Raw genomic sequence first — 13,200 nt, 5'->3', positions numbered from 1 at the left:
ACATTTGTAGACCAGATTTCAGCTAAAAATACTTGGGCCACTAGCTAATTTTCTTGCTTTACAGATTTCTCCTATTAACAGTGGTATACTTCTTCGCCAACAGAACTATGCGACCTCTATTCTTAAAAGGGCTGGAATAAGTGATTGTAAGCCTATACTCAGCCCATTATCAAGCAAGCAAACTGATTTGCACTCAGCAGACAAACCATTTTCGGATCCATCAATGTATCGTCACATTGTTGGTTCATTACAATGCTTAACATTAACTCGCCCAAATCTCACTTATGCTGTTAATCGTGTATGCCAATTCATGCCCGCTCCCACAAATTCAGTATTTCATTATGCTTAAATGTATTTTGAGATACACTCAAGGTACTCTGCATCTTGGATTACCTATTTGCTCTGGCAACTTCTCCATTTGAGCATTTACAGATGCAGACTGGGCAGGGGATAAAACTGAGAAAATCCACTACAGGGTATTATATCTTACTTGGATCGAATCTCATTTCTTGGGAACAAAGAAGCAAGCTACTGTGCCATGCTCCTCTACAAAAGCTGAATATCATGCTCTCTCACTACTTGTCACTGAACACATTTGGCTCAGAAGATTGCTTACAGATTTTCAAATAGATACTTCAGCTCCCTCTCCCATAAATTGTGACAACATGTATGCAATATCTCTAGCAAACAATCTGGTGTTTCATGCGAGAACTAAATACATTGAGATTGATCGTCATTTTATTAGGGAGTGTATTAAATCTAAAGCAGTTATTGTTCATCAAGTTTCCTCACTTGATCAAATTGCAAATATATTTACTAAAGCACTTCCCAATGTCAGAATCATTATCTTAGAGACAAATTGAACATCTAACCTTGAAGGATCAAGTTGCAAGGGCCAATCCACCCTTAGGAATGATCACAAATCTGTTTCAGCATAACAGTTTCACCAGCTCCACTCTCTCTTCAGAACTTAACATTTCTACTACCACTCAATATTCTTTCGGTTACTGTGAACCGCAGGATGTTTTTGATGCCATGCTGAGATACCTTTTGCTGTATCTATATATACATGAACTGTATTACATAGAAGACATAGATAAAATTATCTTTTCATTCTTTCTATCTTTTCTTATTGATATCTCTTCCATATGCTCTCTGTTTCTGCTTGTTACAGGTTATAATTTCTTCAAAAACAAACCAAGATAATTGACATTCATAGGGCTAAACCAACAAAAAAGATGACTCAGCAGTTAAACCACCAAGAAATTATGTCAAAAAAAATTCCGAAGTCGACAATCAAATACTATAAATAAAAAAAAACACAAAAATATATGGAAAAAAATGCAAACAGTTCCAGCAAGGTTAGAATTATGATAAAATTAAGAGCTCTGTCATCACAACAAACCTAATAGACCTACATAACTTCAACAAATCTGAAAGGCACATCAAAATATTCCCTCATCAGTGTGGCCTTGTCTTTAAATACAATGGTCACAAAGCGGATGAGTTTCTAAATGGCCAGTAAGAAACCAATAACTTAAATAACCAACAGACTATCCAATACTAACTTAATAAGAAAATAAATTCATTAAACGAAATGGCATACAGGCTCCTTCCTTGCAGAGAGCAATGCATCGGAATCAAAAGTGCAATCCTCTTTAGTTGGTGGTACCAAAAATCCAATATCGTATATCATTCCTCGCTTCCTCGTGATCGGCTGCAATTCAAAGATTCCGCAAAGAAGGATCAACTGGAAGTAGAAAGAAAGAAAAGCAACACACATTCAAAAGTAAAAGAATTTGTTAACAAAGTAAACCTGCGATATCTTTCATAAACAGGACTTCCAGCTCTATCATTTTTAGGACTTCTCGGATCAGGCTGCTTATATGGACTAGGACCACGGCCATAATCAGGACTATCCCTTTCCAAGCCTCTTCCATATGGACTTGCAGATCGACCACGGCCTCTTCTATCAGGAGAAGAATACTCTCTGCCTCTCCGGTTAGGGCTGTGACCATTTCTTCTACCATCATCATTATTATTATCATCATCATCACGAACAGCATACTCTACAGTAATAACACGATCAACCAACTTACTGCACATCCAAGTTAGGGGTATTAAGTTAGTTGAAAAATCATTTATAGATATCCTAAAAAACTTCACCAAGTAGAAAAAACATGAATATTAACGATGCAACATAAGATGAAGGCAAGATGTTCAAATACAAGAACTAAGTTCAATTAATTAACATATAACAATTGATCTAAAAGGTAAGCTACAGATGAAGTGCTTCCCCTTTTGAGCTTCAAGCAAATATTGCTTCTACAGTTCTACATATTAAATTTGGATAGCCAGAGCATTCAGTAGCTTGCATTCAAATCAATTCAGTAAGCAGCGGATCTGGAACTCAACAATAAAATCATAGCTTGCAGCAAAGTACAAAATGCACATTGAATTTAGTTAAACAGAAGAAAAAAATTATATTAAAGTCAGTTTGTAGAGATATAAAACAATTATGATGGATCAACAACAGCCAGTACACTATAATGAACAGCAAAGGTGTATGGAGGAACCGACCTACAAATCCACCTATCGTTGATCACCGTTAAAAATAAAATAAAATATTAGAAAAAGCCATAGCAAAGTTTAACACATAAAGCCTTCACAGATATGGTTTAGATTTGATAACCACATTAAATGGATTTAGATTGACTATAGAAACTAGTGCTGTATAGATGAAGGGTCCTGCATGACAAGGCTTCACCAATTACAAATTCAGAGCATGAAAAGGCAGTCTGTAAATCCAAATTCAGAGCATGAAAATAAAACTAAGAGTTTCCATCAATATAGTTAAAAAAAGGGCTGAGGCCTTTAGGATGCTTTAAGGGTTTAAGGTTTTAAGATGTAGGGGTTTAGGTTGTAATGTTTAAAGATTTTAGGGTAATCCAGATTTAGCATTTTGATATTAAGGTTTTGGGTTTTAGGGCGGGGTTGGTTATGACTTATATTATTTAAAATTAGGTAAACAAAGATTATTTATGAACACAGCAGATATCATTTAAAATACATATGAAGTGGAGAAAGCGCACTTCTCAATATATAATTTCCTGCTGCAAATATGCTAATTATGTCCTCTGTGAATCACCGCACTGTAGATGTATCACTATATAATTTATGAAGTATAACTGAATTCTATAGCTTGTTCTACAATTAACTGATTTTCCAACTAGAGAACTACAAGAGAATCGGTCCTTTATTTGTTCATGATTTTTTTGAACAAGGACTAAGGATCAGGCTTCTTGATGAATCAGTGTAAAAAAAAGTTAAAGCATTATACGTGGAGTTTACTAATAGGTATTCACATGTAGCATCATAAGTTACTGTTTTCTGGAGCCAGTTAATTCAACTATTCACCAATAGGCAGGGAGAGCAATGACCAATAACAACAAAAAATACATCACAAGTTTGGTTTCATGCTTGCCTTGCTTAAGAGACAGAAAAAAAAAATGGACAACAGAAAATCTAGTTTCCTTTTGCCAAAAATATGTTTCCTCGACCATTGGGCTGTTAAACTCATATTGAGTGAAGCTTAATATTAAAGTTGAGCAGACGAAGTGCTGATATGAACCTCATGTTCGTAGCTTCCAAAGCTTTGGTTGCATCCTCTTGTGACTCGAATTGGATGAAGGCAAAATTTCTTCTGATTCTAACATTCACGAGTTTACCATATGGTTCAAAATGCCTCTCCAAGTCCCTCGTCCTAGTATTTATTGGGTCAAAATTTATAACAAACAATGTTTTTGAAGGCCTTGAATTAGCAGCCGATCTTCTCGAACTAACAGACCTTCTACCACCACGTTCTTGCTACAAAAGGAAGCCAAAGAGTATTTTACTGAATAGCATAAAGAAAAAACAGCCATTACATGGACAAGGATTGGTTTCTACCTTCGTCCACTCAACACGAAGTCGGCGTCCCTGTTTTCCAAACTCTCTCCGATCAAGTCCACGGATTGCATCCTCAGCATCACGCTCATCTTCCATGTAAACAAAAGCAAACCCTGTAACACGAAAGTATAAAGAAGACATTGTAAGAGAATACAACTCCAGACAGAATTCACCTATGAAATTGAGTTGGATCAGTCCCTTACAAAGCCTGCCCATGGAGTAAAAGCTAAAGCTAGTGTCCAGATTAATCAGGAAGAGACATCTTTTTATGTACTAAGGGATGTCACAGAACAACAACTGTAGGCCATGGAACAGAGGAGGCCTTCTCCATCCATTCTCCAGCCAGTCGCCACATCAATATGGAAAACATGATTGGATAAGGAGGCTGGGTAAAAGTCATGGAATAGGAGGCAATGGTATCTTGGAAAACATTTCCGAAATAATGAAATGTCATTGCAAATTGTGGTTCAGATGGGGTCTCCGGAAAAGGACAATAAGATAAACTCACGCACAGGCCAGGAAAGGCGGTGCACAGCCCATGGGTGTTCCAAGACATTCCTGCGGCAAAGACAATGTTGAGTACAGGAGCTTAAACGTCAAAAAACAGTTTTAAAAATTTGCCCTAGCTCTAATTCCCCATCAGAACTCCACAAGTAGACCTTCATCAAAACTTGATTGCGTCCAGAAATGACCATATTATTCCAACATTGCCTACATGGCATTAAGAATGCTCCTGGCACTTTAAAGACCGAATGCCGTAACCACCAGCATTTATTGAAATGACCATATGTATTTTGTCGAATAAACACAGCCAAGTAAAAAAAAATGTACCATGCAACTCAGATTCAATAAAGAAAAATGAAGCCTTGCCATCTCAAATTTGAAGTAAAGCAACACATAGCTGTTGGAAAACAATTAACATCTATCCATGTTATAATCCTGTCATCATCCAAAAACAAGCTGCAAAAGCCACTCCCAAAATCTAATCACCGGCTCCTTGCTCCTTCATATTTCATGATAGCCGACAGAATTATATATATATATATACTCCTTGACATATCTAGCTGAACATGGTCCATAATCAAAAGCGCATAAAATTGGAATCTATGCCAAACCTCCATAGGCATTAATGTCGTTTTATAGCTTTGGTCTGACACATCATGACCATGTGCTCTAAAATTTAGCACAAAGTCCCAAATAATCAATTCTACTTTCAAGTGAATAAGCGAGAGCAAAATGAAATGCATAAATGATTTGTAAAAGGTAAACAAAATATGTGAGATGATTGTCATGGTCAAAACTCAGAACAAAATCATCAAAATTCAAATTCAATAATGGCATTTTTTATCATGATAAGAAACTAACTTACCTGACTTCATATCTACCCTATCAACCCTTCCATATCTGCTGAAAAGTCGCTCAATCTCAGACTGACGAGCATCATATTCAACATTACCACAGAAGATAGGCCTCATCATTGTAAACTGCAAGTTCAGGTGTTGTTGAATTAAGAAGAAATAAATACATAAAACAACAGGGACATGAACCAATGAGCTCGGAATGGAAAGTTAGCTTTAATTAGCGCAAAACATTAAGTAATAACAGCAAAATGAAAATCAAGCATTAAGTTCTTCCTCAATGAAAGGCAACCAGAAATCAGTCCAAGAACAATCACTAAACTTGTTCAAGATACCAACATAAGAAGTTAAGGATGCTGGAGATACAAGAGATGAGATTTCCATGGAATTTCCAAGCATATCTAGCATTACAACAGAATAAAATTAGTCATGTAAATATCAAGTCCATAGTTGTCGAAAAGAAAAATATTTTTTTTAACAATAAACATTTAGAATTTTGTATTTCAATTGTAATAAGTTAGCTGTGTCAATTGGAGTTTGAATTTGGAGGTATAATGTTAATCTTATTCCTAAGGTTTTTGTAAGTTATTTATTTATTTTGGCGAGGTTTCTTTAGCTATGATTTAGCTTGTGGATATTAAACTTCAACTATCATTTAAGTTTTATATATGTTGTGTAGGATTGACGTGACTATTTCAACAGTTTTCACTCAGTTGATTACCAGTGAAAGTAGCAAGCTCCATCTGTACATAGCAAGTTAAGTGGATTAGTAGTAAGTTTCACAAATCTTCCAAGTGAGACTACAATTTTTCTTTGGTAGCTTCTTTCTCATTAAATTTTGTTCAAAGACCAAAGGGACAAGTAGGGATGGTGGACCAAGTGGGGCCAGCGGAAAAGGCTATGAAGGTAAGACTAGGCAAGGATCTCGTCTAAGCATAGAAACACCTCTCTCATGGATCCACATGCAATCGGATTACTTACGTTGCGACTTGGCACATCCAGCAAGGTCCATAGGGCGAACAGATGTTGGAGTTATTGTTTGTGCTTTTGAATTATTGGATTTAATTATTTCCAATTATTTTCAACATAGGTTTGCATATAAAGACCCACTGAAGGAATAAAAAATTCAAGATTGGTTTCTTTGACTTCCCTTTCCAAGGAGTTAACCATTATTAGTTATGTAGACTAGATTAAAAATGAATTCTAGGGCTTCAAGCCACATATCACTTGAATGGAATATACTATCTAAAGTAGCCCGAAATTGTTGAGCCTTTTCTAAAAGGAAGAGAAAGATACATCATCGTGTGGATCCTTCTCTGAAGCTGAAAGTTCTTAAATTTGTACTTTATGATAAAGTTGAGTTCATGATCATGACATGATTATGGAATACCGTGATGCCTGAAATCAATGGGTCATACATGTTCTTCTACAAAATCAAGATTTATGAACTAAAGTTGCAAACCTGTCTTGTAAAATCAAAATGGCTCAATCCAAAAGAAATTGACAAGCTCAATAATTTACTCAACTCAATAGAAAAATCATTTGGATCGTGCTTTAACTCAAAATGACACAACTTCTAGCTCTTGTATTTTTAATGCCTCAAATAATTCCCCTAAAACTTAAATTTCATATTCAAGAGCCACTTAACATTTTCCAAACCTACAAAATCTAACCTAGTAATAAAAAAAGTGGTCATTAACAACTGTTTCAGGTAAACGGAATATTCTAACTTCTCTCACATTTACCCTCGACAACATACTACATATTCCTTATCTTGCAATAAATATTCTATCAATTCATAAAACCACCAAGGATCACAACTACAAAGTAATATATTTTTAATAATCAATTTGTATGTGTTTTTAAGGCCTCAGACGAGGAAAAAAATTAGCTGAGCTAGAAAAAGAATGGCTATATCTTCTTCAAGACAGAAATCACTTGTCATAATCCTTAATTTTTACTCTCAATACAAAAACCATATGGGAGCATCATTCTAAACTAGGACAACCCCTTTCAAAACCCTATAATATATGTTTCTTTACCTTTTTATGAATATGAACATTAAAAATTTTCATCGTGTAACTTATAAAATTATCAAAAATCATTGTATTTCCATTTCTAAAAGTGATTCTACATCCTCTAATCTTTTTATGACAATTCATTCTAATAATTGGGGACCCTTCAAAATCCCTAATATTTTTTAAGCCACACTTGTCACCTTTTTTTTATGAGCGAACTTGAATTATATAGTTATATTAAATGATATGCCAACATTATTTACCTCATGTTTAATACCATAATTAAAAAAAAAAATCAATTCAAAGCTAATATAAAGATATTTCAGACAGATAACATCAATAGCTACTTTAATAAAACATTATATTCTTTCTTTTATAAAGTGTCTCATTCACTAATCCTCCTATGCTGACATTCCCCACCATCAAGAGTGGCAAAAAGAAAAAATGTTCACCTTATGGAAGTCAACGTGACACTTCTTTTTAAATATCAAGTTCCAAAAACATACTTGTACAAGTTGTTCTATCCACCACATACATAATCAATTAAATTCCCTCAAGAGTGATTGCTTCAAATGTTCTAATACCTTGAAAAACTCTTCCTTGCAAATAACTTACTCTTAAAATTCCTTGGGTGCATTACTTATGTCCGCATACACAAATCACAAATAACATATGGGTAAGCTTAACCTCTAAATTATCTTTATTGAGTATTCATCCACTAAAAAATTAAATAAGTGTTATCATCTAAACACCCTAAAAAAGTATCACTTTAAAAGATGTCATCTTTGATGAAAAATAATTTTTTTTTCAAACAAACTTAATCTCTATGGGGGAGAGTAACCAACTAGAAAATAAATTTGATGAAGCTAATATCTTCTATCTTGACATTCCAACTTTCCAAAGTCCAATCATTATACCTCCTTAGGTTTATAGAAGGAAGAATAAGCCCAACTAAAGTATCCATCAAGCTCAAGACTAGGATCCATCATTAGGTAGCAATAATCAACCAAACACCACTCCTATGTATCTCATCACCCAATAAACATCCTTTTGAAAGTTTCCTCCTACAAATAAGTCTTACAAGCATCAACTCTAATTTCACAAATCCTATTTGAGACACTTGAAAATAAGAATTTAAAGATTGTCATGAGAGAAGATATAAATGCTCTAGTAAAAATCACGCATGCAAGACAGTTAGACTATCAAAGGGGAAAGAAACTATAGGATGCAAATGAAGTTTCATTAAAATATAGTACAGATAGAAGCCTGGAATAACATAAAACAAGATTAGTAGCGAAATGATATACTCAATCCCCAAGAAATTCATTATCAAGAAACATTTGCTCATGTTGCAAAAATGAATACAATTCACATCCTAATATCTCAAATCACTAACCTTAAATGGTAAATATAATAATATGAGGTAGAAAAAGCATTCTTACATGGAGATGTTTATAATAAGTCTATATGATCCTCCACCAGGGCTTGATAGCTCTTTCACAATGATCCTAAATAATCCCAAAGAATATGGTTTGGCATATTTACAAAATTCATGATTAAAGCAATATACAAGCAAATCCAAGAGACCATACTCCCTTAATAAAGAACAATAATAATTAAAAAATTTTCATTTCTCATTATATATTTTGGTAATATAATTGTTATAGGTGATGACAAAAAAATAAGCCACTCGGGAAAAAACTTCCTAAAAATTTTGAAATCAAAGAGCTGAGAAAACTCAAATACTTTTTGGGTATAAAAGACACTCAGTCATAACAAGAAAATTTCATTCTCAACAAAAATATGTCATGGGAAACAAAAATAAATGATTATAAGCCTTGAGAAACTCCAATTGAACAAAGACGAAACTAAACACAAGATGAAATAATAGAGGTGAACACGGGACAATATTAAAAATTAATTGAAAAATTAATATATCTATGTCACACTCATCTAAACATCGCCTTTATAAAAATCTTATAAGTCAATTTATGCACAAATCAAAAACATCTTGCCTTCAAACAACTTATAAATTCTTAGGTACCTTAAATTAAACCCTGAGGAAAGAATTATCTACAAGAAGAGAGAAACAACATGTTGTTTCAAGGTCTAACGCTAAATCTGAATTAAGAGCAATTGCTCCAAGTATGTGTGAGTTGTGGATTAATATTATTTAAAAAGAAATGAAAAGTAAGCGGGAAGAGCTTATGAAAATATACTATGACGATAAATATGGTGTGCAGCATGATCGAACCAAACATGTGAAAGTGGATAAATATTTCATAAAAGAGAAGGAAGAGATTTAATTTTGCACTTTGGATGTCTCTACAGAAAACTAGCTGTTTGATATATTCACTAAAGGACTCTACAGCACCACATTCAAAAATATTGTAAGTAAACTTGGGATGGCATACCCATACCACCCAATTTTAAGAGGGGTAGGGGGTTGTTAAAGGGCCTATTGGGGCCGACAAGAAAAACTAAGAAGGAAAGAGGCCTCAAATTCCCTTGTAGAAGCAAGGAAACAACTCTCCCACGAATCCATGCAGAAGAAAGAAAATAAAAAGGCTTTATGGGGATATGATTGACGCAATAAAGCAAGCCCCAATGTGGATGGATAGTTGCTGGATTTTTTTTTTTGAATTATTGTATTTAGTCATTATCAATTATTCTTCATATAGTTTTGTGCATAATTCCCATTTAAGAAATAAACAACTCAAACTTTCAAGCCCTTTTTTTCTACAATTTTCTCAAATCCTATTTTGCATTCCAAAAGGTTAAAAATAAAATGCATATGATTCATACAAAAGAGACTTTAATGGCTTAATACTTTTACATGTAGAAATTGTTCTTCTCCTCTTAGGATTATATTCCTCTACCAACTGTGGATTTAGGAAATTTTGAAGATATCACCTTGATCCATTGAGAGACTTTTTTGGGTTAATTATGTTCAATTCTTCCTTTCTCTCTATCTATTAATATTTTTATTTTTTTCTCATTCATTGAAATCATAATTGAATGATATCCAATTCACTACAATCTGATTTTCTTTCTTTGCATAAAACTTAAATATTTTTTATTTAGTGTGGCTTTCAAAATCCTTAGCTTTCATGCCATCAATTTCTAGTAAAAGATCAAAACATTTTCATTGGAAGGAGATACTATTTTCAATTTTCATCAAAAGTTGTATTCAATTGTTCTAGGATCATAAACTTATTTCCCGCAAAAATTGCATATTTTTGGCATTGGTTGCTGCATCTAAATCTACATTCAATTTAGTTTGCATTAGAAATCCAAAACCCTAGAATATCCTACATCAAATAACAAATGTTTGTAATGGACATATAAAGCATCTTCATTGAATAAGAATTCTCAAAAGCTACGATGCATGCTATTGGAAACATCATTGGCTACGTTTATAAATGTAGACATCTAATAAACAAGTATGAGGCAATAGTATTTCTAATGTAGACAAAAATTATGAATTTTTATTTTGTCATGATATTGAGCAATTTTAATTTTTTACCATATAATAACTTTATTATTTTATCCAATGATATTTGTTGTTGGCAATGTATAAGTAACTTATTAATAGCTTGTTACTTGTCCTTGATTTTTTTATCGAATAATATGAATATTTTGATTTATGTAAGATAGTTAATAGCACCAACAACTTTTATTAAGGATGGTATTCCAAAATTTTGATCCTTCAAGCATGAGACCTAAAACCCCTCTAGCATAGATAATTTCCTTGTTAAAACATCAAGCATTCTTATGTGGCTAATTTTCGTGGTCTATCATTTCCATCTTACTTTAATTAGTATGTAGTTTTTTGAGGTCATTATACATTAAATTGGCATCGACGATGTTAAATCATTTTAAAAAGCATTTTCACTTTAAAATTAAATTTCATTAAGCTTTTCCCTTATTTTTCCGAACCTAAAGTGATTCCCATTCCCACTAATTTTCTCTTTTCCATACTTTTCCTAAGAGTATGGAACGTAACTTAGTCAATCCAACTTGCGACCTAGCTCAAACTTGATTCATTTATGAGCTCAAGTTAATAGGCCATGAGACATGTTCATACTCGACCTGACTTAACTCATAAAGCCATCCTTTTAAGGATATTTTCATGATATAAATTTATTAAATCCTTGTATTCATTTATGCAAGAAATCTACCTAGTTCATGGCATTAATAGTTAAAAAGAGTCAAATTATTAATCAAGCTCGAGCTTATTGTGAACTTAATCAAGTAAAGCTCAACTTAGAGTCAACAATTAGATCCTTGCCCAAAATATTGAAATTAAGGAACAATAATATGGGAGAGATGGTGGCATTGATGCGCTAAGAAATTCAGAAACAAAAGAAAAAAAAAGTTTTGGAGAGAGACTCATATTGACTTTTATTGCATAGCATACAGCCAAAAAAATTTCAAACTAATGTTTTCTCTTCTCTCAAAAAGGGAACAAATTCCGTAAATCTTGAATTTAAAATTCAAAATATAAACTTATTTTGAACAACTTTGAAAGTTAAAATTCATCTCAGTCCTTACTTGGTCGGACTAATAAGGTCGGTTGGGCATGCTTATCATGCTATCGTTATCATCATTCAACAATGCATATTTTCTATCCCAATCTTGATCAACCACTACTAGTAATCTCCATCAAGAGATCAGGTCGTCAATACTTAAATGAATACGGTCTCTTGGAGCTTTCCAGGATCTCAAGCCAAATCATGAGCGCAGTTCCTCCTCATAAACATCTTTAAAGTGGCTAATCAGATTGGCAGCAACCTTCATGAACTAATCCAACAATCAAAGGTCCCCTTTTAAGAAGATTTCTCACTAGTGAAATCATATCTTTCGTTGGAGGAAGGTTGATTTTCCAGCATTCCATCAATTCAACTTCATTGTGTTGAGAACTGATAGGGATTTTAAAAACACTTTATAGAAATTTCAAATTTTGATGATCTCTTAGATTATGGAGCATTAGTAACATTTTAAAAAGAAAGTGCATGTAGACTAGAAAAGATGCAGACTTATTTAAAGAAAGGGCAGGGGGTTTACTTCAAAAACAAGATTTATGGATTACCCCAGTGATGAAACAAAGTAAGCCATTAACAGAAATAACTCACCGTAAAGGATCATGAAAATAGAGAAAATAACCACTATTGAAACGCAAAACAACCTTGAGATTTTCCCTACCTTCCCAGAAGAAATTCTCCAAGTTCAGATCGCACTTGCACAATACAAATTTATAAATAATTATAACGAAAGAAAGAACGAATCCATAAAAACGTAAACAAGAAGAGGAGAACTAGCAAGATTGCTCACCCCGATCCAAAAATCGCAAACCCTGAAGGTAGCGACCAAAACCCTAGCGCTCGATCGATCTTGGCTGCTCCGAGGCAACGACCACAGTCAACTGATCCAAAATGACTCAGAGTAGGGTTATCTCCGACCATAAAACTAATCACAATTTGACACGTAGTTAGATCATCATAGCCAGGAATATCTGCAGGTTCATGATGCAATGAGGGCCCAGACCGCGGCCGGTCACCTCTGATTCGCAATAAAATACATCTCCTCCTAAAAAAATAATATAAATAAATAATATATAAATTATATATAATTTATAAAGGCGAACTATCTTTTGACAAATGAGTCGATTTTGATCTAAACATCAATCAAGTCGAGGAGTTGGAAATTGGCTGAAAATTATTGACTGAGATTTCTAATTAGAGGTTAATTAGAGTTCCGACCAAGATTATTGATATACTTACATTCTACAATTCTTAATGTTAATAATGCTGTTGCTGTTTTAGATGTTACATTCAAATGAAAATTTACTTATTTTAGTTAATATTATTGTGTAC

General features: G+C 33.5%; 1 protein-coding gene across 6 annotated transcripts; it reads right to left on the bottom strand.

Moving 5' to 3' along the window:
- Positions 1-1,332: 1,332 nt before the first annotated feature.
- Positions 1,333-12,809, bottom strand: LOC110100397 (serine/arginine-rich splicing factor RS41). Of its 6 annotated transcripts, XM_020827883.2 has the most exons (8): positions 12,659-12,749; positions 12,530-12,563; positions 8,767-8,832; positions 5,318-5,432; positions 3,949-4,061; positions 3,632-3,867; positions 1,817-2,098; positions 1,333-1,717 (listed from the first exon to the last, which is right to left on the bottom strand). In XM_020827883.2, exons 4-8 carry the CDS (start codon positions 5,424-5,426, stop codon positions 1,693-1,695), a joined length of 765 nt encoding a protein of 254 aa, XP_020683542.1. In that variant the 5' UTR covers positions 5,427-5,432; positions 8,767-8,832; positions 12,530-12,563; positions 12,659-12,749; the 3' UTR covers positions 1,333-1,692. The 6 variants fall into 6 exon arrangements, with proteins under 6 accessions (XP_020683542.1, XP_020683544.1, XP_020683543.1 ...); XM_020827885.2 differs by lacking the exon at positions 8,767-8,832 and having other exon boundaries at positions 12,659-12,761; XM_020827884.2 differs by lacking the exon at positions 12,530-12,563 and having other exon boundaries at positions 12,659-12,753.
- Positions 12,810-13,200: the final 391 nt, after the last annotated feature.

The sequence above is a fragment of the Dendrobium catenatum genome, unplaced genomic scaffold (genome assembly GCF_001605985.2).
Source record: "Dendrobium catenatum unplaced genomic scaffold, ASM160598v2 fragScaff_scaffold_1220, whole genome shotgun sequence".
NCBI lineage: Eukaryota > Viridiplantae > Streptophyta > Magnoliopsida > Asparagales > Orchidaceae > Dendrobium > Dendrobium catenatum.
This window is presented reverse-complemented; position numbering and strand designations above follow the sequence as displayed.